At 42.5% G+C, this 26,656-nt stretch overlaps 2 protein-coding genes across 2 annotated transcripts in view; one reads left to right on the forward strand and one right to left on the reverse strand.

The window, feature by feature from the left end:
- The window catches only part of PCSK9 (proprotein convertase subtilisin/kexin type 9), a 5,218-nt gene extending 3,373 nt beyond the window's left edge, over nt 1-1,845 (forward strand). Inside the window, exons 7-11 of the mRNA XM_031058549.1 lie at nt 11-98; nt 200-359; nt 594-775; nt 998-1,219; nt 1,813-1,845. Coding sequence (XP_030914409.1) covers nt 11-98; nt 200-359; nt 594-775; nt 998-1,219; nt 1,813-1,845 — 685 coding nt within the window. The remainder of the gene's footprint in view (nt 1-10; nt 99-199; nt 360-593; nt 776-997; nt 1,220-1,812) is intronic.
- Nucleotides 1,846-5,683: 3,838 nt separating this feature from the next.
- The window catches only part of USP24 (ubiquitin specific peptidase 24), a 47,760-nt gene continuing 26,787 nt past the window's right edge, over nt 5,684-26,656 (reverse strand). The window contains exons 36-67 of the mRNA XM_031058550.1: nt 26,202-26,272; nt 25,314-25,474; nt 24,845-24,906; nt 24,300-24,491; nt 23,938-24,055; nt 22,468-22,612; nt 21,639-21,758; nt 21,285-21,410; nt 20,981-21,079; nt 20,686-20,768; nt 20,333-20,474; nt 19,867-19,986; nt 19,257-19,477; nt 18,705-18,829; nt 17,997-18,138; nt 16,968-17,118; nt 15,846-15,941; nt 15,097-15,200; nt 14,899-15,012; nt 14,064-14,160; nt 13,736-13,852; nt 13,031-13,123; nt 12,627-12,729; nt 11,650-11,771; nt 11,083-11,196; nt 10,773-10,838; nt 10,428-10,494; nt 8,402-8,480; nt 7,739-7,814; nt 6,924-7,010; nt 6,315-6,425; nt 5,684-6,149 (exon numbers count right to left, since the gene is read on the reverse strand). Of these exons, the coding sequence (XP_030914410.1) occupies nt 6,087-6,149; nt 6,315-6,425; nt 6,924-7,010; nt 7,739-7,814; nt 8,402-8,480; nt 10,428-10,494; nt 10,773-10,838; nt 11,083-11,196; nt 11,650-11,771; nt 12,627-12,729; nt 13,031-13,123; nt 13,736-13,852; nt 14,064-14,160; nt 14,899-15,012; nt 15,097-15,200; nt 15,846-15,941; nt 16,968-17,118; nt 17,997-18,138; nt 18,705-18,829; nt 19,257-19,477; nt 19,867-19,986; nt 20,333-20,474; nt 20,686-20,768; nt 20,981-21,079; nt 21,285-21,410; nt 21,639-21,758; nt 22,468-22,612; nt 23,938-24,055; nt 24,300-24,491; nt 24,845-24,906; nt 25,314-25,474; nt 26,202-26,272 (3,587 nt within the window). The 3' untranslated portion in view covers nt 5,684-6,086. The remainder of the gene's footprint in view (nt 6,150-6,314; nt 6,426-6,923; nt 7,011-7,738; nt 7,815-8,401; nt 8,481-10,427; nt 10,495-10,772; nt 10,839-11,082; nt 11,197-11,649; nt 11,772-12,626; nt 12,730-13,030; nt 13,124-13,735; nt 13,853-14,063; nt 14,161-14,898; nt 15,013-15,096; nt 15,201-15,845; nt 15,942-16,967; nt 17,119-17,996; nt 18,139-18,704; nt 18,830-19,256; nt 19,478-19,866; nt 19,987-20,332; nt 20,475-20,685; nt 20,769-20,980; nt 21,080-21,284; nt 21,411-21,638; nt 21,759-22,467; nt 22,613-23,937; nt 24,056-24,299; nt 24,492-24,844; nt 24,907-25,313; nt 25,475-26,201; nt 26,273-26,656) is intronic.

The following is a 26,656-nucleotide window of genomic DNA, read 5'->3' on the forward strand; positions in this document are numbered from 1 at the left end:
GGCGCTCCAGGGCCGGGGCTCGCTGCGCCAGCACCGAGGAGATGCTCAGCTGCTCCAGCTTCTCCCACAGCGGCGGCCGGCTGGGGGAGCGCATGGAGGTGAGCAGAGCAGAGCAGAGCGGAGCGGCTGTCCCTGGAGGCCCGCTGGGCTCGGAGGGCTGCCCCCAGCCCCCGCGGTGACACCGTGTGCCCATGCACAGGACAAGCACGGGCAGAGGCAGTGCGTGGCCCACAGCGGGGGCCAGGGCGTTTATGCCATCGCCAGGTGCTGCACGTGGCCCAGGGCTGGGTGCCGGACCAAGGCCGGATCCCCGGGGCCCGAGGGGGCCCAGTGCTCCCCAGGAGAACACGTGCTGGCTGGTAACACCCAACACACGGGGTTGGACCTTTGGGCCTGATGGACAAGGGTGTTCCTACCAGAAACACTCTGGGATTTGGGGTAAAAGGGTTGCTGGGGTGGCAGGGAAGGGGTGCATGTGCTGTGTGCACAGGGTGGGGAAGGCTCAGGGCTCTCTGGGACATCCTTGGCCTCACTGTGCGCGCTGGGATGCTGCCATGGCTGCCCTGTGCCCACATCCCCTCTCCCCCGGGCAGGGTGCAGTTTCCAGGCCCCATCCGTGGTGCTGGGTGCTGGTGGCAGGCCCGTGGAGGCGCTGGGGAGGGGGCCCAGCCGCTGTGCCAGCAGGACAGAGGCGGTGGCACACGCCCTGTGCTGCCCCAGGGCCAGCCTCGAGTGCCGGCTGAAGGAGCACACGGGCCTGGAACACGAGGACAAGGTAGGGATGGGGATGGGCCGTGCTCCTCTGCCCTGCTGTTGTGTCTGCATGTCCCTCTGCCACCCTGATGGCTTTGGGTGTGGCTGTCCCAACCGCAGCCCTCCCTGCTGTCCCCAGCTGTGATGGGATGGGTGGCAGCAGTCACATCACCCTGAGCTGTGGGGCCATCGGGGACAGGCAGCCCTGTGCTGAGCCATGGATGGTGACCTCTCCCCCCGTTAGGTGACAGTGTCCTGTGGGGATGGCTGGACGCTGACAGGCTGTAGCACGCTGTCCCAGGGCTCCATGGAAGCACACATTGAGGACAATTCCTGCGTGGCCGCCGCTGGCCCTGGCAGCAGCAGGGCCGTGGCCGTGGCCATCTGCTGCCGGGGGCGGCCGGAGGGGGGGCTGAGAGAGGGGAGGCTCCTGGGGCACAGCAGGGATGGAGGCCTTGCTGGACCGGTGTGTCCCTGGCTCGGTGTCTTCCCAGGGTTTCCAGAACAATCCATGCTCTGACATGCAGATATGACCGAACTCGCCACCCCCTTGCACACAGCGGGGTCAGGATCCAGGGCCAGCATCCAGGGTGGCTCTGCAAGAGCCCTCCAAGCATCCCCCAGGCAGCTGGAGCCCTGTCCCATCACTGGAGTCCTCCCAGAATCCTTTCCCTGCCATGCACTGGATCTTCCTATAAACGCCTTGCCAGAACAAGCCGTGGTGTTGTCACCCAGCATAGGAAAAAATAACTTTTTAAAGAAGAAAGTGTTGTGAGGATCACTCCTTCCTTTCCTGCTTAGTTGCTCATTAGTTGTCAGCTAATGCTGCTTAGCACCTGGAAAATCTTAGTTTAGCCATTTTGGGGCAGTTTTATAATTGCCTAATGGTATTCCTAGGAGATTTCTTTACTTTTGAGTCAAGTGTAAGGGCTTTAGTTTAAACAGCCTGCTTGGTTAATTAGATTTTTATCTGCATTGCTACAGTCAGCTACTGCTTCATTAGTGCTTTTTTTGTTGTTGAGTCAAAGTTAATGATCTGCTGGTGTTATGTGTTAACAGTTTCAGGTCTTCCCAAGACACATAGAACTGTAGGAAGCTGTAAAAAAACCCCAGAATGAAGAAAAATCTTTCATAGCACCTTAGTGTTTACATTTGTACCTTAAATATTGACTTGGAGTTTTATAAACGAGCATTTTATAAATGTCCTTTTAAAATAAAATTCATAGGCCTGTGCTCTTGTGGTCCTTTGCCTGCCTTCACAGACATCCCCCTGGGGAGCTGGTCTGGGAGAGGGAAGGGACCCATCCAGCAGGGGTTCTGCTTTGTCAGTGAGCAGCCCCACGTGGCATCTGATCCAGGGTGCTCCTGGATGGCAGCTGGCACCTTTGGAAGTTGGCACAGACACCTTGCCCACAGCTGGGCTGTGCTCTGGGGCTGTGTTGTCCCCACACTCACGAGACCAGGAGTTTGTTTTAACAACAGCGGTGCAGGGGAAACGCTCCCAGTTATGGAAACAAACATCAGCCAGCTTTGGGAATGTGCCCTTGAACTTGGGTTGCTGCTGTTCCTTCGCTTGGGAAGGGCTGGAGCCCCAGGAAGGAGACAAAGCTTGGCTCAGAGCAGGGAAAGGCTGAGAAGCCCCAGCAGCCACCAAAGCTGGGTCTCACTTCTCTCTCAGTGCTCAGCAGCCTCCTGGTGCTACAATGTGTAATTTTTGTGGTGTTATCTGAGGACAGATCATAAAAACCCCCACAGTTTGATACCACAAGCTCCAGGTTAACCTGTCAGACTTGGCTGGGTTGGGCGTTTTTCCCCATCCAAAAGCCCCCTGCAGCTCTGTTACTCTGGCTTTAATTGGCAGAGAAGGCAAACCCAGCACAAAACAGCACTTTGAAAGGTTGAAACTAATTCTTACTTGTTAACTAAAGCGGGCAAAAGCCCAACCCTAATCTAAACATGTAATTATATAACATGGACATAATTACAGCCCATAATTTCATTCAGCTGGAACCTGAATTTTGCACAAAGAGGCAGAAAAGAAAAAAGAGATGTCAGCCTGAGAGCTCCTGGACAGCTCTGACACCGAGGTGATTTCTCAGCAGGTTCCTGGGGCTGTCACCTCTCAAAACACACATCAGGATTTCAGCTCTGCTGCCGGCCCTGGGAGAGGGGAGGGTCCAGCACAAGGTGTGAGCTTGTTCCACGCCTGATAAGCCAGACAGAGCTTCCCCAGCTCAGCTCAAGCCTTCATAAGCCTGGTGGAAGGAAACAATATTAAAAGATTAGCCCTTGCTTTGTGCCTTGTACGTGGGTAGGTGGAAAAGCCTCTCACAGCCAGGAGGGCAGGGCTGATCCCAGGGCTGCTGATCCCAGTCCTGGCAGCACTTGGCAATGCCCAGCCCATGCTCCCAGGACCAGCAGGGGAGAGCAGAGGCTGGGTCAGGCTGGAAAAGTGGAAGTCCTTGTCCTTAGAGCAGGGGACAAAGGCAGAGGGGGCATGGCAGCCCGGCTGCCCCTCCTGGTTCCCAAATAAGTGAGCGATGGAACACCAGCTGTGTGTGCACCCCTCTGGCCCTTGCCCCTGTGGGAGGCAGGATGAATTCACACCCAGCTCGCCCACAAATCTCACATCTGACACACAAAATCCGCTCTAATCCGCCACTGTGAGCGTGGCCAGGGTAAATCACTCTGCTGAGGGCAGGAGAAGCTGCACAGAGGTGCAGATGTGACAGAGCCCCAGCACACGCCGTGGCATAAGGATGTACAGCAGGGCAGCTCCAGGGCCACTCAGCTGCTCCCACTGACTCTGGACAGGAGCCAAAGCAGCAATCAGGGCACCCTTGAGGAGCTCAGCATCTGCAGGGCTGGCCTGGGGAGGTTCAGGGTAAGAGGATCAACAAGACAAGAGTACAACAGTGTGTGCACAGTCTAAAGATTACACTAGTTTTCTGTGAAAGGAATAACTTTATTCCATTGACCAGGAATCCCAAGACTGTTCATCAAGACTGCCTATTTTTCCAGTGCCAAATGTCTATGCATTAATTGGACAATATCTCCCCGAGTGCTCACAGGCAGGCTGCGGCTGCTCCTCACTGAACATTTTGTAAGCTGTATAAAAACATTTTCATCCAAAAAGATTGGCAGTAAAAATTACAACATATAAATGCATCACAATTTACACAAAAACTAGTTTGGTTTTTTTTTTTCCTTTTTTTTTTTGTCGAACTCTATTTTCCAAAAAAATAATCTTCAGCAGGTTTGAATGACAGCAGCTGGAAACAAAAATAAGTGACCAAGTATCATCTTATTGCAAATGATAACCACTGACTTTGTACAAGCGTGAGCAGAAGGGTGAAAAAGTTTGTATTGGTTTCAAGTAGACAGTGGTGATGAGCCATCCTGATGCAATTCCCACCAAGGCTTCCCTGGGCCTACGGCTAGCGAGGATGTTGTTTCCATAGGAAATAACAGGAACCTGAAGTGACAAGTGGTGCCAACCCATGGGAACATGACCAGCTTCTCCCATCACCGCTGTCTACTGACTCCTTGGGAAGATTCATGGCCCATTACCAAAGCATTTGGGGGTGGGGGGAAGGAGGGAAGGAAGGGGGGGGTTCTGTAAGAAATGATTAGTTTGAAATTAATTTAAAACGCGTCACATTTAAAACGTCCCAGCACATCATCAGAAACATTTACAAAATGCTAACTCTGCCCTGTGTCTGTGAAGACAGTGTGGTGCCTCCCTGCAATCCATCCTACCCCGCAATAAGTTACAAAGCTGTACAGCTGACATCCCATCCCGTGGTTCCTTCCAACAGTGAAATGACTGGTTACTTTCAATATTAGTGCACAACAGTGAAAAGCTGTCTGCTGCTCCGTGTTCTGGCAGCAGCCTGTGAAAAGAAACAAAAAAAAGGCACTTTTTGGCTGGTTGTGCCTTTAACTTGGCAAATTTGTCTATTCTGGAGGTACCCAGGCACTCCTTAAGATGTCCCCCGTTTCTGTGCATGTTTGTTTATATAATTTTTTTAAAGTAAGGCAGAATCCATAAATAAAGGCAAAAAGCAGTGCAGAAAATGTGACAAACACAAAATGTACAAAAGATGAAGTTAGTTGGCACAAAAGAAGCTCGAATCCAGAGCCAGCAATCACTGAACTGCACTTGACATGGAAAACAAAACTGTGCTCAAATCATCCCAACTGGTTTCCAGTTATTTGTGAGGAAATTAAAAGAGCTGTGATATTTTAAACGTTGCCTGGTCAAGTGAAAATGCAAACAAAGCCAATTCTTTCTTTCCCCGTGTTAAAATTGCTCTAAAATCTGCACAACAGTGTTCCCAGCTCACTCAAGGAATTATTCATCATATACAACCAATACCAACTTTCTCAGTTATTTCAAAGCATAAGCAAGTGATTGCAGATCCATGACTGAGACTACATTTTATTCAATATGTCTCCAAAGGTTAAAAAAATGTAATGAGTAAAACTGCAACAGAATTCCTTCTTAAAGTGCTTTTTTCTTTTAAACTACTCATTAACTTTTTCTTTTTTTTTTTAAATTTTATTCACCATCATCCTTGAATAATAAATGCTTGCATACCTAGAGAACAAAGCTTTTCTTTTACTGCCCTTCCCAGCTGTCTGAAGGGTTTTTGGAAGGGTACTGGGAAAGATGACTCATTCCAGAGCTCCTTTACCAAGGAATCACTCTTCTTACAGAGCAATCCTGCTGATCTTTCTCACCAAGAACTTTACAAATTAGCAGGGAGACATATTAAATACAGAAGTCCTTATGTAAACCCATTCTTTAACTAATATTTTACAATGAAATGTAAGTCATCACACATCTTTACAGAAATTTGAATATTCCTATTCAATATTATCAGAAAGATTAAAAATTTGCCCTCCATACATAAGGGCAGTCTGTTTCTTTTTTTTTTTTCCTGTATAAAAACCAAAAATTTTTTTTTTTTGCAGCATCACAGAAAAGCAACAGTTTTACATTCACTCATTTAATGTTCACATAAAAATTCAACCACTAGCGTTTGTGTATTTGATAAAATCTTCTTGACAAACTTGGTTTCGGTGTTTTGGACTGTCACAAGCTACTGCAGGTGAAGATGCAGTTTTCTAGAGCATTTGTTGATCTGAAGCCTTTGTGGCTAAAAAAATGCTTTTATCTTGCAGGGAAACAACCTCCTCCAGCATCTCCTCTGGTCCTGTGAAGCCACTGCTCCCCCAGACTCCCAATGGCATCAGCAACACGACTCCAGTTCCAGCAGGGACCAGGCATTGAATGTTTGAGCTGGTTCTTGTGTTCACAGGGGTCTCCTCTAAGGGTCAACATCATCAAGGTCACTTTTAGGCTCCCCAATCATCATAGGAGACTCTGAGCCCTTTCAAACACACAGGGAACAGGGAGAGAAGGACACAGTCACTTTTGTAAATACACAGTTGTTCACAGTATGGTCAGTGATGGTTCTGACCTGACCCCAAGGGACCAGCTGCCCCACAGAGGCACACACCAGGGGTGTAAGGGGGTAAATCTGCTCCCATTTTACCTGCTGCAGGTGCCTCTCTCCATTCTCATTGGCAGGGCTGCTTTCTGACCCATTGCTGCTTCCAGACTGATCCTTCTCATTCAGCAGGGCTGTGGCATAGGCCAGAGTGTCCTGAGTAGCAAACAGTCCAAGAGAGTGTCAGGGAGTGTGGTGATCCCTTCATTTCACATTTTTTAACATTTTTATTATTATTGTTTTAAAACAGTAATAGCTGCTGTAGTGAGACAGCCGAGTCACCACAGCCGAGTGGTGAGACAGCTGAGTTACCACTAATGAGTGAATACTCATTAGTGAGTATTCACTAATATCACTCAAGGGTTAATTTTCTCCAGGAACAACCACAGGGGCTGAGCTTCCAAAGGAAAACCAGCCTGAAGTGCACTGAAATATCAAAGAATCATTAAGGTTGGAAAAGACCTTTTAAGATCATCAAGTCCAACTGCCAAACCAGCAGCACCACTGTGCTCATCACTAAACCATGGCCTCAAGTGCTGTATCCACATATTTTTTGAACACTTGCAGGGATGGTGAGTAAAGCTGCCAAACCCAAAGATGCTTCCAAGAAAAGAAGTAAGCAAGTTTAACATCCTCTGCCAGGATGACACATACCTGTGCTGAAATAGTGCGCTGGAAGGTTTTTGCAGTGGATGTTTCATTGGACACGTTACTCTGAGGAGCCCAGTAATGTTCAGACATCTGCATAAAAAGCCAAGAAAGCCATACATTTGCCATTTGATTTTCACTTGTGTAAAGCCTCAGCCACTTGTGATGGTGGGTGAACTAAGACTGGAACAAGCTTCCTGAACCCTCTGGCAGCGAGCTGGAGATCTGGGGCACAGACACTTAAAATGCAGCCACAAAGGTTACTGTCCCTCAGCTGCAAACCAGCACCCACCTTCTGCTGAGCTCCACGTTTCCAGAGTGTCCTTGGGTATTTATGAAAGATATGTTGGCCAAACTATGTTGAATTTAGAGGGAAGAACAAACACTACGCGTGTGGGAGGAAAAGCTGCATCAGTCGGCAGCTGTGCTTTGTGCAAAGCTGTGATGATTCTGTAAGGAATCCAATCATTTAAACATTCTCCTGCATCAACACACAGGCAATGGAAAACTGCTTTTTTAGAAAAGCTGAAGCCTCCCAACACGAATACAGTGGCACTGAAAGCTTCCCACATAGCAAAGAATAATCACTGCAACCATTCACACTTGGTTTTATTCACTGTAAATGCATTTATGCCTGAAACATGTGGGGGGCTACTGAAATTCTGGCATTGCACCAGATTAGCTGCATCCAAGTAGTCCTTGTAAGAAATGAAGTATTTTGTCTTTAGAGCCATCTCAGAGAGCCATGCAGAGGATGGAGATTATCCATCCATGATTATTGCTGTAAATGAGTGACAATTTCCCTGTTACAGCCAAATTACCTTTTTCTGTAGCCACTGCACAGCCCAACTCCAGTGGTGTGAATTCTCCTTGAAGTAATCTTTTGCAGTAGGGCACCTTGGGAATTGAAATTATATTCATTAGTCAGGAACAAGGCATTCTGGACAACACAAAAAAAATTACAAAAAAAAATACAAAGACTCCTCTCTCTTTGCACTGCTGCCCTCTGTGTGCACTGTTATCACTGCAAACTGACTTAAACTCTACAGCCCTGCTGATAATTAAATTAGCAAAAGCAATAATTTTAGTAAAATATACTCAAAGCAGTCTACCCCACAGGTTCACATATTTCAGAATTATGCTTTATTGGGACATATGCCAAGTTCTAAACAAAGAGAATTTAGGACTTGTAATATTTCAAAAGCCTGGAACAGCTTCCCTATGTTTATCTGGTGTTAATGTCAGACTCCTGCTGTGCAGAATGGCCCTTTTCTTTATAAACAGCAATTACCATTTGTTACCTGAGAAATCCCTTCAGGTACCAACCAGTAAAGATTTCACTTCATACTGGCACGTGTACTACCAAGACCTTGCACAGTAACAAAGGCTAAAACTGATCAAAGCCAGGAGTAGTGGGTTTTACAATAGTCACAGAGGGAGCTAAGGCAGGGATGAGGTTAAAGCCTGGAACCTTCATTACTCACTTCTGAGCCAGGGTAACCAGGAACTTGACACACTGGTAGCAACGGCTGCTGTCCACGTGGTTGCTGTGGTGCATCAAGGCTGTGGGGAGAAACACATGGATTAGAAACCACAACCCAGATTTCCATCTACCAGCCAGCCTGGAAACAAAGATGAAGCTAAAATTTTAAGTTAGGGAATAGATTTTGTTTCTACAGATGTGAGCATGAGTATTTGTGTTAAACACACTGCTGTAAGCGCTGGTAGTCTGGAGTCTTCCACAACTCTACTGGATTAAAAATAGAACTGCTGCATTTTCACTTTGATCTTTCAAATGCAGTACCTGAATTTTAAACAGCCCTAATGCAGTTATTCTTCCCCTATAATCCATTCTATGTTAGATAATCACTATGGTTACATTTGTCTGAAGGAAAAAAACCAAATTGTCTGAAACCCCCATAAATGAACCAGATCACCAGCTTCCACCTGGATCAAAGTTTGCAAAGCCAGAGGAATGTTTAAAGCTTCTCCACATAAACAAGCATAGCAGAATTCAACAGCCATGAAACTGTTCCATGGGAGACTCAGGCAAAACCCCAGGCCATTCCTACCAGCAAGTTTTCTCTGCCATGAATTCCCACCTCTTGAACAAAATTCTCTGACTGAGGAGAAGCACAAAGATTTCCACGGAGCTGCCCCAATCAGATTTGCTACTCAAAAGTTGCTCTGTCCATAGCAGTCAGCAAAGAACACTGTAGTGAAACCTCCAAAGCCGGCAAAAATTGTTTGGGAACTGCAAATTGCCAGTTTTAATACTGTTGAAGCAGAGCAGATGATAAAAATTACAGCACTGCTGTACTACAAATTATGCACAAACATCCTATTAAGGAGCACCAAAACCTATTATGTGCTGATTTCCCTTTCCTGGATTAAAACCAGTCAGTGTGAGGGATGCTGTTCAATGCTGTTGTGAGGAAACTTCAAGGTAAAACTACAAGTTTCACTCCCAAACCTCAGGGCAGTTCTCAAAGCCTTCAACATAAAAATCCAATTGAACACTTGCACTTCTCTGCAGAGGAAAAAAGGTCATGTATTGCTCAAGTAACAGCACAGAATTGGTCCAAGTGGGACCAATTTATCCAGAAATTAAAATAATCACTTAGTTATTCTCTTACAGTGCTGCATATTTCCTTCTCTGCCATCAGCCACACATGGAAACTACTAAACAGGGGAGCACTGATGAGAGAAATGAAGAACAAAGCTAAATACTGTTTCTCCCTAAATCAAAATCCAAAATAACTGAAGGTGAAAGCCACAATCTGAAGCAGCTCCTCACCCAAACAGCCATGAAAGAGCTGCTCCAGCTGCACTAACCCATCAGAGGGGCTCTCTGTGTAACCCCACATTTCATTTACACACCAAAGCTGCTTCTCCTGATGCACATGAAATAAGTTATTTCTTTATGTATCTTCTTACTTCTGAATTTTTTCTCTTTGAATGCTTCAGTAAAGTTTTGTATCTAATGGAGAGACAACACTTTGCAGGAGCAGCAACAGGTGAGAGCCACCTGTCCCACTCTGGGGCTCCACTGCAGTCAGCAGGGCAAGCATCCTGCTGGGCTGAACCAGGTTCTTTCTATGGTAATCAGGGTGCTGACAAAACAAAAAGACTGGCAGCTTCTTGAGATATGGAGGAAATAAAAATTAATGTTAAGGTTACAGAATTCGAACAGTTCCTCTATTATGGTAATCAAAGGTACTTTTCTTCCTCCCCATTACACATACACTCTGATCTGCCCCTTATTTAAATAAGTTAGCTCTCTTTCCTGTTCAATTCCTTTCTAGTTTGCTGTCACTGTGACATTCCAATAGTTATTTTGGATTTTCTTAGAGCATTTTTGGAGTGACAGGGGCTAAACAAAATATGTCAAGTTTTTTTTTCCTGAGAAGTAGAACAGTTTAGGAGGATTGGGAACCAGGAGATGGAGTGAACCTCTACCACCATGAGGGTCAGCAGGAGACAGGAGTGTTCACCCACTGGCTTACTTGCCTATTAATCCATTTTCAGTTTCAAAGGCAAATTTGATGCGCTCTACTTGCAATGGATCTTCAATAACCTGTTAAGAAAGAAAAATATCAACTTAGGTAAGTTGTGTGTGATGCTGTATGGAATAGTCTATTCTATGGAATAGTTTTACCCACCCCCACATGCAAAACAAGTAAGAGTGAAGTTTTATGTATCACTGGATTATCAAGACAGATTTTAGGAAGTAATAAAATTCAGTCTGAAGGATTAAAATACATGTGGATGTTGAAATTATCAATGCAGTCCCAACTTTTTTCATTATACATCAATACAAAAATCTATCCTGTACAAGTTTTACCCTTCACCTACCAGGATCTCATGGAGTAACTGGAATATGTTTTTCAGTTCATGAGGAGGAGCAGTTTCCAGTTGAGTCTGCATGTAAGAAAAAGTTACTTAGATAGCAAAATAAGCTGGTTAAGGAAAGAATTTCAAGACAGCTTTACAGATTTTTGAAAATTTATTAATTTTAACAGTAAAGGCCTAAAAAAACCTAAACCCCAACAGCCCCTCCAAATCCAACAAAGTGGATTGTTCTGCGGGGATGGCACAAGACACAGGATGACCAAAGGCTGGGAGAAACACCCATGGGACAGGCTTGTGCTGGCTTTGTGTGTACCTTGATGAAGTGCAGCACAGTGAAGGAGAAGTGCTCGTTGCAGAAGCAGCAGTACACCACCATCTCCATGAGCACCGACAGCGACCCCGTCAGCTCCCGCAGCGCGTGCATCACCTGTGGGCACAGCACTCCCTTCACACACAGCTGCCTCACAGAAAACAAGGCTGTAATGCAGTGTTTGTCCTCCCCAGGAAGGATGCAGCTCTTTTCCCCAGTGCCTGCATGGCTCAGGAGGCTGAACTCCTGCTCTCACAGCACTTCTTCAGCTCCTGATGCTCACCACCAAGGGTCGAGCATCATCCATTAAGTCAGACCAACTCAAGATAGCACCTGCATTTGATATGGTAAAAAGCTGCACAGGCCCTTGTAAAATGTGCATCAAACCAGGCCCCAAAGCTTAGGGATACACTAGAATATGAAGAGGACAAGAAACTAAAGGTGTCTTCTTGTTTAGGCCTAAAACAGCCACTGGTGTTGGATATTCGGTGTTTTTCATGAAAGGATTTGTCAAAGGAATACATCAGGTAAGTTTTTAGGTTGAAGCAAGGTAGAATTTAGAACAGATACCTCCATTAAGTAGGGTTTTCCCTCAGACAGGAATAGCAAGGCTTCCACTTCTTCATGGAGTGCCAGAAGTGGCCCTGAAGCGGTGATGCTGAGAGGTGGACGCTGCTTAAAGAGACCAGGAGCTATAACAGCAAATACAAAAACAATCCACTCATAGATTAGTTTGTTCTAGCACACCTTGAAGACACTGCTGCTCATTTGGCACCATGAAATCCCTCATGACACTCATCTCAACTAGTTTATAGCTCGTGTGCTACCACTTCAAGTAACAAATCTCTTGCACCCTGAAGTGTCACTTATCTTAGTGCCAGCAGACAAAAGAACTGCAGGAAGGTCAAAGCAAAATGTCCACACACTATCAGTAGTTTGAGCTTTAGTTTTACTCCCAATCCCTCTTGCACATTCATCATATCCAGAATATTTATAATTCTCCTGTTACCTTCTGATTTTTGACTGCTTTCAACCTCAGACAGAAATTAAGTTATTATTTTAAAAGACAACACCAAATTTCTCCTTCAGGAAACTAAAAATTTTAACTTATTCCTTTTTTTATCTTTATGTGGATGTTTCTGCCTCTCATAAGAAGTAACTAGGAGAGTGTTTAATTGTTTGTTATTCAGTAGCTTAGTCTAAATACTCCCCTTTAGATTAGCATGAGACAGCACAAGTCTAAACAAAACACTGCCTGGGAATCTGTTCAGCCAACAACACAGCTCAAATCACTCACATGAGGAAATACCTTTTAGGCACATGGGGAAGGGAAGAAGGTACAAAACTGTTAGGATCAAGATCTCCCTCCCCGCAAAATACTGTTTGCCACTCAATACATTTACAGCAAAATCAGAAGTAATCAAACTTGTATTAACCGTTTCTGCCTTAAATTCAAAATCACTGTATTTTCCTCACTAATATTAAGTTACTCCAAATCAATGTAACTGAAATGCCAAGGCACCAAAAGACAAAACCACAATTCTTACCAACATTTCTTTGTGAGGAGACATCAGAGTGCAAGACAAGCAGTGCTACAGTGTTGTGGAGATATCCAAACTCACGTGCCTGTGCTGAACTCCACCTGCGGTTCTGCTTGAGTCAAAGACACATTTAATTAACTTTGGTTTATTTAATTGACTCCGTTAAGCCAAAATAATATTCTTACAGTCCACCACCATGGTCTAATACTTTGGAGTGGGTAAAAATTTTATTATTATCAAAACCATCATCCCTACTTCTGCCAAAACAGTTATTTCCAGGCTAACTACACATAGGTGGGCTCACACTTGCACGAGGTTTGTGGAATAATTGAAGGATTTGTCTATTCTATCATAGGAAAAGTATTTATTCATAATTTAAACATCATAAACAACGTGGGGATGGCCTGTACCTGATTGCTTTGCCTGTTGGGGCCAAGGAGAAAGTTGACCATGTGCCTCAGGGCAGAGTGCCTGAGGAGAAGACTGCTAGCCCTTATTCCCTGCTGAGAAGACAAAAACAACAAATTACCTTCCAGGCAAAGAATTAGTGCTCAAGAGAACAGAAGTAAAATGCACAGGCTAAAACCTGCATTTTCCATTCTAAAACCCCCAAAATATCCCAACACAGATCAATAAGATAAACTGCTAAGAGTTGTCTCATTGTACACAGCACGTGACACAAACCAGAGCAGAATCAGCAGATGCACAGTAAATGTCTTACAAGAAAAAAATAAGGCAAAAAAAATAGAGAAATAGAAATAGTAAATTCAGTCAGTTATTCTGCTCCCCATGGAATAGAAATCCTGAATGCTTGATTTTTATATATATACACATATAATTTTTTTAAGAACAACTCCATATCACCCTTTAAAACAGACAACCAAAATTCAGATGCTGGAAATGACATCTTCCACTGGTATACTTTTGTGATTTTATCCTAATCCATTATTCAAAGTCATTTATTTAAAAAACAAACCAAAATAAACCTGATTACTCCCAATAAAAGTTTTGAGTTTCACTGTGCTGCAAACTCTGCTATGAATTAAGATCACTAGCTGCTTTATTAATGTCTGTTTTAAAAGTTAAATAGCCATGAGAAAACAATGTTTTCTTACCTTCTGTACAAAGTTATTGAATAGCAAAAAGTACTGAGCACAGTTTTTACAGTTTTCAGGTACATCTTTATCCAGTAGAGCAAGTAGCACCTCCAGTAACTGATGTAGAGTTTTTAACTGTGAAAAGAAAAATATTTTTAATGTAAAGAGCTGTCTACTGCTTAAAACCCCAAAGTGTTTCAAACACCTCCTGGGCAGGAGGAGATGAGCATTAACTTAGAAATTAAGAGGGAGGATGAGCTCACACAGCTCTGCCTGCAAACAGAGCAAGAGGCACCAGGGAGAGCCAAGCCAGGGGATGGCTGGAGAGGAGGTGGCACCCACTGACCTTCTCCTGATAAAGCAAGGCACTGTCGAGGGTTTTTTCAAGGATTGTGGCCACAGCAACTCGCACCTCCCTCACGCTGCATTCCAGGAGGAAAGTCCTGGAAGAGAAAAGGTGAAGCTGCAAAGAGAACTGGAATCAACATGTACACACAGCTGCTGCGATTAAATGTGGTGTTTGTTATTTTAACAGTCCAGATACATTCTGTACTGTACTTCTGTGGATAAGCTTTAACTTAGATTCACACACTCCTGCTTGTAGTAAGGCCTGTAATATTTATATTAATATATTTATTCATTTAAATAAAAAAAAGCTCTGAAAGGTCTCATAAGATGTTGTTCAATGCAAATTAAAAGATAACATTTTCTTTACACTGACACACTTCTTTCAGCATGTCAGATTTCCAATAATTTGTTTTCAAAGCACCTATTAGCTGATCCTTAACTTGGCAAGAAGAAAATCTTCCCAGTTCATCTGTGATGCTTGTCAGGTAAGTATTTAACTTACCTTACCCCCCACCCATTTCATCATGTTCTCCTTTCTCACCACTTGCAGAGCTGACCACACAAACTTAAGCACATTCCAAGTCCACTGAATTCATCACCTGATCCTCCTCCATGCACACTGCACTATCTAATTTGATTTTCAACATTCTTAGAAAGCTGCACAGAGAAAATACTAAAAACAAAACTCCAAGTCATTATCTAAAGCATCTGTTTAAAGAATGTGCACAGTCAACACATTTGGGAATACATCAGCACAGGCCAGATCATGTTATGAGGAAGCTTTATCCACACTAGAGACACAAAACACCTCAGACAGAATCACCAGGACTTACTTTACAAGCTCCCGGCCCTCTGGCCCAACAAAATACTCCACCAACCACTGACAAGCATCAATGCTTTTGGAGAGCAGTGCATCTATGGTGGCAATCCATTCTTCTGTATCAGCCCTTCAACAAAACAGGGACAACTATCAGTAATCCAGGAGGAAAAAACACTTCCCAAAATTAAACCATGCTTCTTGTTTGCCTTACCTGAGTTTCTTCTTGGTTCGGAGATAGGTTTGGAAGAGGAATTGGACTGCCAGCTGTAAGCTCACTTTTGCCATGCAGGGATAATAGGGATGCTTTACCTTAGTCTGAAAGAAATATCAAATTTACTCCAGAGCAAAAGGATGCCTGCAGCACACGTTGTCTCTTAAACACATCAACATGTCCTATTCAAGTTATTTGCTTCACTTGGAAAAAACAAACCACAGCATTTTTCTGTGCTAAGTCAGTCTCCAGTGCTGACTTTGCTACTTAATAAATATGCTAAAAGAGGAGCAAACTTGCTGTAAGGCCAACTAGATCTGTGGATTTCAAAAATTTCATAAATGCTGTTTGTTTAGGACTCCATTTAGAAAAACTTAATTAAGAAACTAGTACCAATTAAACTCTATCAACTTGAGAGTAATTAACACCAACTTTTGGACCTTCCATATGGAGAGGGATTTCTGTCGCTCTAGAGGCTCAGTTTGCATCATTATAAAAGGTATGGGTTGTTAAATAAATTTTACTGGGGCAAAATGATGTTTCTCCCAGTACTAGAAAAGGAGGCTGGAGTTTGCTTTGAGGCAGATGTTATCATCAGCATCCAAAATTACTGGAGGCAAGGAATAGCTTGTCTGGAAAAGCAAAATCATGTCAACTCTTCCAGTTTTCCTGGTTTGACCCAAATAACTTTTGTGGCCATTTTACCCAACATACTTTGAACACTCTAAGATTAAAATCCAGGTACTTACAGCATTCAGGGAAGCTAATGACAGAACAAAACTGAAGTAGTCACTACTGTATACATCTCTGTTCTTCATAAATTTCAAGTTTTCATCTCTCACCATCTGTAAAAGTAAGAAGGCAAAAAAAAAAAAAGTTGTCAAAATTCACTTCTCTAACTAAAACTTCATCTTTTATGTAAATATGTGGTGTTTAAAAATCAGTGTCAAACTTATTCTGTTTCCTTTTGAATCACTACTTCAGCAGAGGGAAAATACATACAGGAGATTTAGAAGATCTGGTATAAAACCAGTGATTTTCTTTCAAAGATATTACAAAACAGCAGATGAGGGACTTAATCATTTGGCCATTAAGGGAGAAAAGGAAGAAATTGCAGATAAGTTCTACTTTTTGCTTGTTTTTAATAAACAAGCCAAGAGAACACTCCTCAAACCAGAAAGGCATGCCTAACAAATTTAGATGCAGAGAGCAAGGAATCCTGCTGTAATTACAAGCTGCAGCCACAATAAGGTATTTAAATGCCAAGCCCTTCTTTTTTCAAATGAGATTTCGCTGAAAGACTCTCAATAAATTTGAGCCAAGCTCTGTTCATTGTAATAACACAATCCCAGATACAAGAATGCCCAAAGTGGCTGTTAATGCCCTGAAACAGCCCAGGTGGAGGGCCAGACACAGCCTGCAGAGTTTATTCTCCCTGTATGTGTGATGCAGGCTCTCCTCACTGCTCCTCCTCTTTCTGCACTCTTGTGAACTCAAGAACCTGAGGATCACTGTAATTTGCCATCATCTCCACTGCTCCTCGAGTGTACTCCAAATGAAGCACCTTCTGTGCTGTTGTCTCTCCCTGCCTGCAAGCTGACTGCTGCCAGATCTCATGTTTGATTAATCTGCCTGCAGTTTCTTCAAAGCAAAGAACTGATGGGCCAATTTTGTGAGAAAATACAGCGAAACTTAAAATAAGCATCACCAAAGAGCTTGTTAGTAACTTTATGTCAGAATCCAGAGTTGCTTTTTAGTTTTCCTACAAGGGAATTACTTCAAGGTAATCTTTAAAAGTTACCATGTTTCTCTCACTACGTGCTCAAACTTTATGTGAGCAGAATTTAGTTGTCACTTTCAGTGTGCTCTACCTGATAAATCCTCACAGGCATTTTCTCTACAAAGAGCCCCTTTTTTTCTCCTTTTCGAACCAGCTTGGTCAAGATGGACAGACGGTCACTGTTGGGCCTGTGGGGTCGAGGTGATGACTGGGGTGATATTTCTGGTGAAGAGGGAGCAGATCTGAAATATAAACAAGCTGAAGGTGAATAAAGAAATCCTACAACAAATCTGTTTAGGTGTAAAACACCATTGCAGCCAGAGTGATCTCACGGAAATTTTCAAGACAGCCTGACTGAGGCTGTCAGTCTGCTTGAACTTGCTGCAATAATGGTAATAAACAAGCAGCTTAAAAACTAAACCAAAACAACAGCAATACATTGCTTTGCTGGACAGTAATTATTCAATTCTTAGTTGTGCAGAGATGTTGGAACTCTGATGGCTGAAAACTTCGAGTTTCCTGAATTTAAGGGTGCCAACCCTCAAGTAAACACCTCGTTTGACCTGAGACCTTGGAAAAGGCTTCAAAAATTGAGTGAGAGCACAGAAACAGTGTGTGTGTAGCTTGGATGGTATTGTGTGATCTCACAGGGTGAAAAAACTTAGATTTGGGATTTTAGGATAAGGTGATATATAGGAGCCAAGATGGAGAATTTTGGGTGTGCGTTAGTTGTCTTTTTTGCCCCTTCTTCTTCCTTCTTCTTCACAAGTCTGGGTGGTTTTCTCTAATTGGGTGAAAGATGCCTGTGTTATGGGTTTTGGGCGATCATAATTGGGTTAGAAGCATAAATAATATAGATGTCAACTGTTTATCAGATAATTGAGACTTAAATAGCCTTGAATAGACACCATTTTAGCTCACTTTCTTGACTCAGAAAGAGCTCATATCCCCTGAGTTTGTAATAGAGAAGGGTGAGAAACTTCAGAGTGAGACTTCAAACCCAACATCTCCTGAGTTTTATTTGGCCTGACCTTGGAGCCAGACAGAGCCTGGTATTCCAACAGAGAGAGGTCTAGATATCAATATGAGAGAAACCTTTCTGGACACAAGAGGAACTTACAAGGAGAGGTCCTCAGCTTCCTGCCTCACGACACTGACTCTGCTTTTCTTTGGCAGCACAGGGGAGTTCTGGTCGGACACTCTCTGGTAGAACAGCATGTAGGCGTTCCAGTAGCGCCGGCGCACGTCGGGGTAGGGATTTGCTGTGGGGGTAAAAGGCAGCCCATGAAGGCCCTTGAAGGTTTAGTACCTTTCCCATTCCTATATGGAAGCAAAACTGGGGGTACAAGTAATGTGAACTGCAGCAGTATAAATTTGTCAGATCTAAACATCAGTCTGTGTCAGTGATTAAAAGGGTCTGAATTACAAAACAGATGAATATTGGATATGTATTTGGAATAAATTCCTTAAAGCATTGGAAAGTTCAACAATATGATGCCACACAGTGTTCCATGAAGTCATTCTCACTAGCCTAAAATAAGGGCTGTTTTATGTTTGATTGGGGCTTTTTTTAAACTGTATTAACAAGGTGCCATTTTGCTTTTCAATCTCTACTATTAAGTCTATAACAGTGAATATGGCATAATTCATATTAGGCCATACACAAGCTGTTCTGTCCTTCAGTGAGGGGAAGGCTTTAGGGGAAAATATGGTTCAGAAGGAATATTAGTCCAAGTAACTCAAAGTACCTATAATGAACTAAGCTCTACTGCTACTGAAATCAGTATGAAATTGAAGCTACTGTAAATCAGTCTGTACTTCTGCTTACATTGATCATAGACTTTAGGTCTATATTCTCCACCAAAACATTCATATTCCAGGGTTTCATCAGTCAAATCAAATTCTTCAACAACGGTGTCATTAAATTTATACCACTTTCCTTTTCCACATCCTCTGTGATCAAAACAGAACAGAAACACAACAGAAACAAAGTTAGTTGACTGTCTCAGTAAAAAAACAAACCACCCTGAACAGCCTAGAAGTGACAAGCCTGAACTCACATTTGTTTTGACAGCAAGAAGAAAGCTTAGTTCAACTGATGTCAAAGTTGCCATTTTAAAAAATAACCTTGATTAAAACTATGAGAAGCACATCACCTGCAAGTCAGTGTCACAGGGAGCCATTAAACTGCAATACAAGGTACATAAGAATTAATGAGAATTTTACTCTGTGATGTCCCATATCACTGTGTCATTGCCTCATGATAGGTGCTGAGAAAGGGAAGAGTGGTTCCAGAAGAGCTCTGGATGGCTCCATGCACCAGAACAAGAAGCCTTTAGACAGCTCTGAAACCTCCCCCATGAACCTTCTTGCCCGTTACCTCCTGTCCTTGATGAAGGAGTAGTAGTGCCCTGCATGAGCCTGGCCACTGTGGACAATCACACCAACGAGCTCGTAGTTTTCTGTAGGGGCAACCTTCTTCCTCGGGGAGCCTCCTCCTCCCTGCTCTGTGTTCCTGCCATTTTCCCCCACTTCTGAGGACGAGTCCTGACGAGCCATCCCTGACACAGTGTAAGGTTCCATGTTCAGCATCCAGGGAAACTGTTTGAAGAGACACTTTGGATTAATCAAGACATTGCAGTGTGTACATGCTTTGTGTAATTTTAGGTATCAATACTTCCCACACTGGGAACACCAAAGGAAAATACGGAACTTCAAATTCTTATCCTTGTTACACAGATGTTAAATAATAAACTTTCTTTAAAGAGTGTTTCTGCCTTGCTTTCTGAAAGGACTCCGAGAATGTTGCAAACAAGGAAAGCTCTAAGGAAAAACATGTATTTTCTGTAGCACTACCATGTTGTAATGTATCACACATGCTCAAAATCTCTGCTCAAAATGTGAGGAAAAGAAGGAAAAATGAATAGGAAGAATGAGAGTCCACTACACAAAGTAGCTGGGGAAGGCACCATAAAGCAAAGTTTTCTTACCCTTATTTGTTCATCGTATTTAATAGAGCGGCCACTCTCCCAGTCAAAGCCAAACCTCATCAGGTGAATCACCAGCAGGCTGGGCAAAACCTTAATGCAGGTGCGCTTCACTGTAGTTCTCTTGAAAAGAAACAAGAATACCACCTCTATCTGACACCCCAGGCCATCTGCAGCATCCTTCTAGAGATTCACAGTGAAAATCCAGCCATGGGAAGTCATAGGTGTCCACAGAAGCCAGGGTGTCCACAGGATGACTGGGGTACATCTCAATACATTACACAAAACTTGACCATCCTGCTATCCCTCTAAACTTTTAGTTTGCTTTAAAATTTTAGAGGCATTGAACCTTTTGTCTTCAATGCAGCAAGAGTGAGCAACATCTAAGAATGTTTTCCATGACCATGTAATGCTTAGAAAACATCAAACTGCACATAAATCTTCTTTCACAAAAATTAAGAATCAATACCTTTTCTTTGCACTTTTCACAGTAGTATGCATTGCTTCCTTCCAGAACCTCTCCTCTAACAAACTGATCCAGTGATATTTCCAGGCTTTGACATGAAGTCACACCAAGGTTGAGAGCCATGAAGGCTTCCTCACGCTCATACCTAAATTCAAGAAGAAAAACACATTAGGATTTACCCAACTGGCAGGAACAAGACAGATGTTTAGGAAAGAATATTGCATTTGCCCCACAGCTATCAAAGCTGTGATGCTCACAGGGGCATTTATCTACTTTTCAGTGCTGCTTTGACCTAGATATTTTAATAGTTCTGGGAGCACATAACTTGGTAACTGACGCACTGAATGTGACATTACCTGTGAGGACAGTCCTTGCAGATCTTCTGATCAGAGAAGATTCCTTGAAAAGTATTCTTAAATATTTGGTCTCTTCCTATTTTCTGTTGGAGATGTAAAGTTAGACATCAGTTGGATATACTGCAGGGTGGAAGACCAAGAACTCGGCAGGAATTTTAAGCTCCTGAGTACTGTGCAGATTATAAAATAAGCTAAATGGCTCTCTGCCTTCTTTTCTAGAGATCAAAGCAAAAAGAGAAAAAAGGTACCAAGGATATGCATATGAACCAGAAAAGAAATTGCTGAGGTTTTTTACCTTGAGGTACTCATCCATTTGATCTATAAGACTGGTGAAGAACTCATAAGCATCCTGTTGCTCTCTAACATAAAGTTCCTTATTCCACATCTTGAAAATCTGTATAAAATATATTTATATATTAATAGGTTGTTGTTTCATATACACATCACTAAGTAAAGTATTTTTAATATAAATTTATTTTAACATGTTTTGTTTTTTTGAATTAGAGCTTGCTTTATAAATTCTGCAATTGAAAAAGGCTGAATAAATGATTACTTTTTAAGTAGAAAAGCTACAGATTCGAAACAAAAAGATGCAATACCTTCCAAAAGTTCTCAGGTACATAATATTGTAGCTTGCTTTCCATCAAATGACCAAAAAGAGATTGAACTTGATAGAACACATTGTCATCAGGATTGTCAGTATCATCATCAATGGAAAGCAAGGCCTGGAAGGAAACAAATAACCTTATTAAATTGGTTTTTGGAAAAATCATTACTATAAGCTGTCATGGCCCACAGCACTACAACTTAAAATTTATGTATTTATTGTGCATATTTATACACACACAGTTGACTTTTCATTTTACAACTTATTTACAAATGGTCCTAAGATGAAGTGATTCAAGTGAAAGTAATTACAAAAAGAGGATTTTATTGGATGCTGAACTAATTACCTCTGGGAGACCAGGCTGCATATAGAGCTGCTGGAAAACAGCATTCATGTAACAAGTAGCACCACCATTCTTCAGTCCCACAAATCCAGAAATGGAGCGACTGTCCACTGGTGGAAGGTACTAGAACGACAAATACAATTTTTGTCCCAAAAACTTGTAAAAAAATATGAGACTCCAACAACATTCTATAGTTTTTATAACCACCTTTGTATTGTAGAATCACAGAATGGTTTGAGTTGGAAGGGACCTTAATCCAGCTCCACCCCTGCCATGGCAGAGACACCTCCCACTACCCCAGGCTGCTCCAAGCTCCATCCAGCCTGGCCTTGGACACTTCCAGGGATGGGGCAGCCACAGCTTCTCTGGGCAACCTCTGCCAGGACCTTCCCACCCTCCCAGGAAAGAGTTTCTTCCTGATATGTAACCTAAAATGACCCTCTTTCAGTTTAAAACCACTCCCCCTCGTATGTGAGCTGTTAAGAACAATTTAATGGAGAACCAGGAATATAAATTCTGAAAAACTGCAAGACCACTGTATTCAGTCATTTAAATATTTAAAACATTGCACAACACTGTTGAAAATGGCCTAAAATGTAATAATAAATAAAATTTGTGATATTTAGGAAATACTTTCTTATTCAGATAATAACAAAGACACACTGGAGTATCTGCTTCTGAGGAAGATCAAATGTATCTGCATTTCCCCTTAGCTGCATTGTGGCATTTTAAACTGAAGACCATGGAAATCTCATGAATGAAGCAACAAAGTGAACCATGCCCAGCACTCCAAACCATGCTAACACAAATACAAAAAAAGCTTCTTGCTTACATCAAACTCCTTGGTGAGTGCAGGGTCACACTGGTGGTGCATGGAAAGCAGCTCCTTTGTAATAAGCTGGAGATTGGAGGGTGAGCTATCAGCCAGCATTACCAGCACCTCATAAGCAGCTAATCTGCTGTCTGCTGTGCTGCACCTGCAGAGAAAACCACAGCTGAGATCTACTGGCTAGATGACTCAATTATTTCTAATTCCAGAAAGCTGTATTACTCAGAACAAGCAACAATTAATGTTCTAAAGAACACTTTGAGTGATTAAACACTCCTGAGGGACTGCAGAGTGCTGTTTTGGTTTTTTTTTTCCTTTCTTGGGGTAGGAGAATAGGGAAGAATCCAATGAGAAGAGTGGCAAAAGAAATACTCCTTTAAACAAGCCTCCTTTACTCCTTTACTGATACTTGCTAACATTCAGTAGAAGGAAAACAGGTGCTCTAAAAGAAGACAGAATTGGTTGAATGTCTGAGGACAAACAGACACTTTCCATCATGTAACACTGATGGAGACAAAATTACTTTTTTACAGGGAGGGAAACTTGGGAAGAGCTAGACCAGACAACATCCTTGCTGCAACAGATGAGCTTAGACCTGAGCTAGACCAAAAACCCTCCCAGCTCAGCTCTTCCCAGCAGTCATTCAGCACAGCAGCCCTTTCTTCTGAAGGCCAAAGGCTTTATTTACTTTGGGCAAAAAAAAAGAGCATGCTTGGGACAAACTGCAATGGAGCAAAGCTGGACCAAACACTAAGGTGGATCAAGTCCCATTCACTTCAGGGGTTGTTAAATGCTCCACTGGAACCTTCTTGTGGGTTTGTGGAAAGGCAGTGAGGATATGCCTGATCTAACACCAACTACTCAGTGCAACACAAACAATCCAGATGCATTAGCTCAGAAATCCACATGAGCTAATTTACACCCACCTCTTCAGATACTGTATGGCCATAACAGCTGGGACAGGAAGGAGAAAGCCCACTCTTTTCTCCAGTTAATCTATTCTGGGCTCTATCAGCTTTCTCAGGTGCAAAGAGACTTGCTTGGTGTTAGCTTTTTTACAAAATAGGTAGAGAGAAGGGAAAAAGGAAGTAGTGGAACCTTTGAGATTCTCTTTTACAAGGAGCTTGGGAAGTTAATTTTCTGCTCATGCTCCAATTTAGCCAACTTCCCAAGCAGTAGCAAGCTAAAGGAATATTCTTTGGACTTATGAAATCAGCACTCAGTTATGCCTGAAGTTCATCATTGATCTAACAAAGCACAGACTTTGAAGTACAGAAATGCAAGGATATTGGATCACACAAAACTGTATAAAATGCTATTTGGGCATTTATGTAGGAAGTGTAGAAAACTGGAGAAATGCTCCACCACTGGTATTAAATCCTACTATCTGTAGGGTTTAATACTGACATTTGTATTCATGACACTGAAGACAAAACTCAACATAAAAAAAAAGAAAAAAAAAAGAGTTTTTACTTTGGATGGAAGTCTTGCTGACTGATTGCAGCACTGCCTGCTGGGGAATGGCTGTTCAGAATAATCCTGGATGCTCGGAACAGGAAATCATCCAACAATGGCTTAATCAAAGATGAACCTGAAACACAGCAATCTGCTGTTAAATACTTACATTATCACTGCAAATGCCAAAAAGGTGTTTCATAACAACAAAACCACTTCATAGCACCACATCAACAAATGTTTTATCAAATATTAAAGGTACTGCCAAAACCAATCCTTATAGCTCTGTATCACTTCTACTGATGTCTTCACATGACTGTCCAGTCATGTGTTAATGCAGAATTCACAGCAGTCCAGTCAATTTAAAGAGGAATACTCACCAACCATTTCCTTCTCTGCCCCACAGAGTGAGAGGAGAGTCTTGATGAGCCTCAAGTGTCCTGCTAGCAGGATGTTGTCAGCCTCACTGGTCTCACACTCGGCTGTGCGGTTGGGCTCAAAATTGTCCAGCCAAGTGATCTCATCTTCTAACATGGCAGCTGGGCTGATCTTCAGCTGCTCCATTTCTGATGCTGCAAGATAAAAAAAAAGGGAACACAGTAAAAAATAGCAGCTTTGAAAATATAGAATATAAATACAAAGAATTTCAAACAGTTTGGTAAAATGGTCTAGTTTTGCCCCCATGTGTATCAAGTAAACCTTCCACCAGGGAGCTCAGTTCACTTTCCAGAAGGAAAGAGCTGTCCTGCAGCTACCCAATGCCAAGAACAGACCATGCCAGGCATTAGCACAGGACAGTCAGCACACTGGCAGGTCCTTCTGAGCTCAAGGTGTAGTAACCCCCTTCTGCAGGCAAGTCTACATCTTTTCTACAGCCTGGAAGCTGCCATCAGAATGAAGGAATCAGGTGTCTGCACATACTTACATGTCAGGTCATCCAGTAATTGACATCTCAGGTCAAAATATTCTGTACACTGGGACAAAAGTCTGAAACAGATATAAATAGAAGAAAGGTTTACTTAAAATAAAATTTTCTCTAACTAGCTGTCTTTAAAGTCTGTGTGCTCTGTCCATCTAACCCAAAGCAGCATCTAGGTGTGCTTCTGCATGCTGCAGCTTAAAAAAAAATTCCTTCCCAACAGCTACTTCTGAATGTTAGGAATCATATTGAATCCTCATTTCTTCCCTCACCTCATAGCAATTCGAATTAGTTATCAGTTGACAATAAAACAACAACATGCTTCTTTAACTTCTCAGTTACTCCTCTAGAAATTGCAGGATATCTACTTCCAACACTTGCCAAGTGCAATCCCTTTTTCCTCAGAGCTTCCACAGCGCTGCTCATTTCAAAATGTGTCAGATTTTCTTCCTCCATAAACACACATGTGACTTACCTCTGGTTGATTCCTCTCATGATGCTGGTTGGTGACCAAAGAGGCAGCTGGGCCCCAAGAACAACGCTCAGGAGGAACTGGTTTGGCTTTTGTACATCTGGGTGGGCTGATGTGTCTGTCTGGCTAAGGGTGTACAGCTGGTCACAGGCAACGCGACGAATCTGCAACAGAGTCATTGTCATTGTCAGCACTTCCTCAAGGGCTGCAAAAATCCCCCACACTGCTTTAAAGTTAGAAATCTAACAGAAAAAATGGGCATTGCAATGGTGCAAACCAGGCTATGAGCTCTGCACCAATCAGCCAGGGTTTCTAGGAATGTAACAAACCCTGTTCATCCCTGAGGGAAAACCTCTGATAAACACAAATTGTAAATACAGATAAAGGGGTGAGATGCAATGATTTCATGCAAAATAAATAGATGACACATGATGAAATGAGGTAAGCATAAAAATCAATAGATTTTAGAATATCCAAGATAATCCTAAATCAAAAAGAATGAGTTTTAGGAGGGTTCCGACACTTGGAATAAATTTTCAAAAGTTCAGAAGTATCCATCAAATTTTACTCCAATCAAAGTTACTTGAAACTTCCCCTAAAGCAGTAATTTTACAGAATTTCTGTCATCAAAATGAGACTATTTTCTTTAGACTAATCACAGCACAGTCCTGTGCATCTCACAGATGAAACAAGCCTAGAAAATGTAATACTACAGCATTTCCTATCAACCCATCACCAAATACTGGAATTATACAAATACAATTATACAAAGGTTATTTATTCAAATACTAATCTGTGGGAATACTTGCAATAAACAATTTTATGTTCAGACCATATGAAATTATCAAAACATACACATTTCAGAAGGAGCATTTAGAGGAAGACTCTCACCTCAGCACTTGGTGATCCAAGCAGAATATCAATGATGAAATCAGCAACACAAGGCAAATTGTAAAAAGATCCTGGAACAGGAGAGTACCAGGCTATCTTATTAAAAATAATATTTTAAAATATGTCAGTTATAGTCTTGCATTAAAATACCACAGGGCCTAGAGGACATCAATACTGAAAAGCAGTAAAGGCTACTTCCTCATTTCCTTCCCTCACCAGAGGCTGCCACCATGATGTAAAAGCATTTTCCTCGCCTTCCTGCACCACCAGTGTTTACATTTCCTGTACACAAAGACTCAAGTACTAAACAGGAGCTATGCAAACAGCAGCACTTACAGAATTACAGACTTCAAAAGCAGTGCAAATATTTATATTCTGGCAGTAAGTCAGCTTTCCCAAAACATTTTACTGAAGCATAGCACTACATGCCTTATTTCAGTCCTGGAAAAAAAAAA

The sequence above is a fragment of the Geospiza fortis genome, unplaced genomic scaffold (assembly GCF_000277835.1).
Source record: "Geospiza fortis unplaced genomic scaffold, GeoFor_1.0 scaffold396, whole genome shotgun sequence".
Classification (NCBI taxonomy): Eukaryota; Metazoa; Chordata; class Aves; order Passeriformes; family Thraupidae; genus Geospiza; species Geospiza fortis.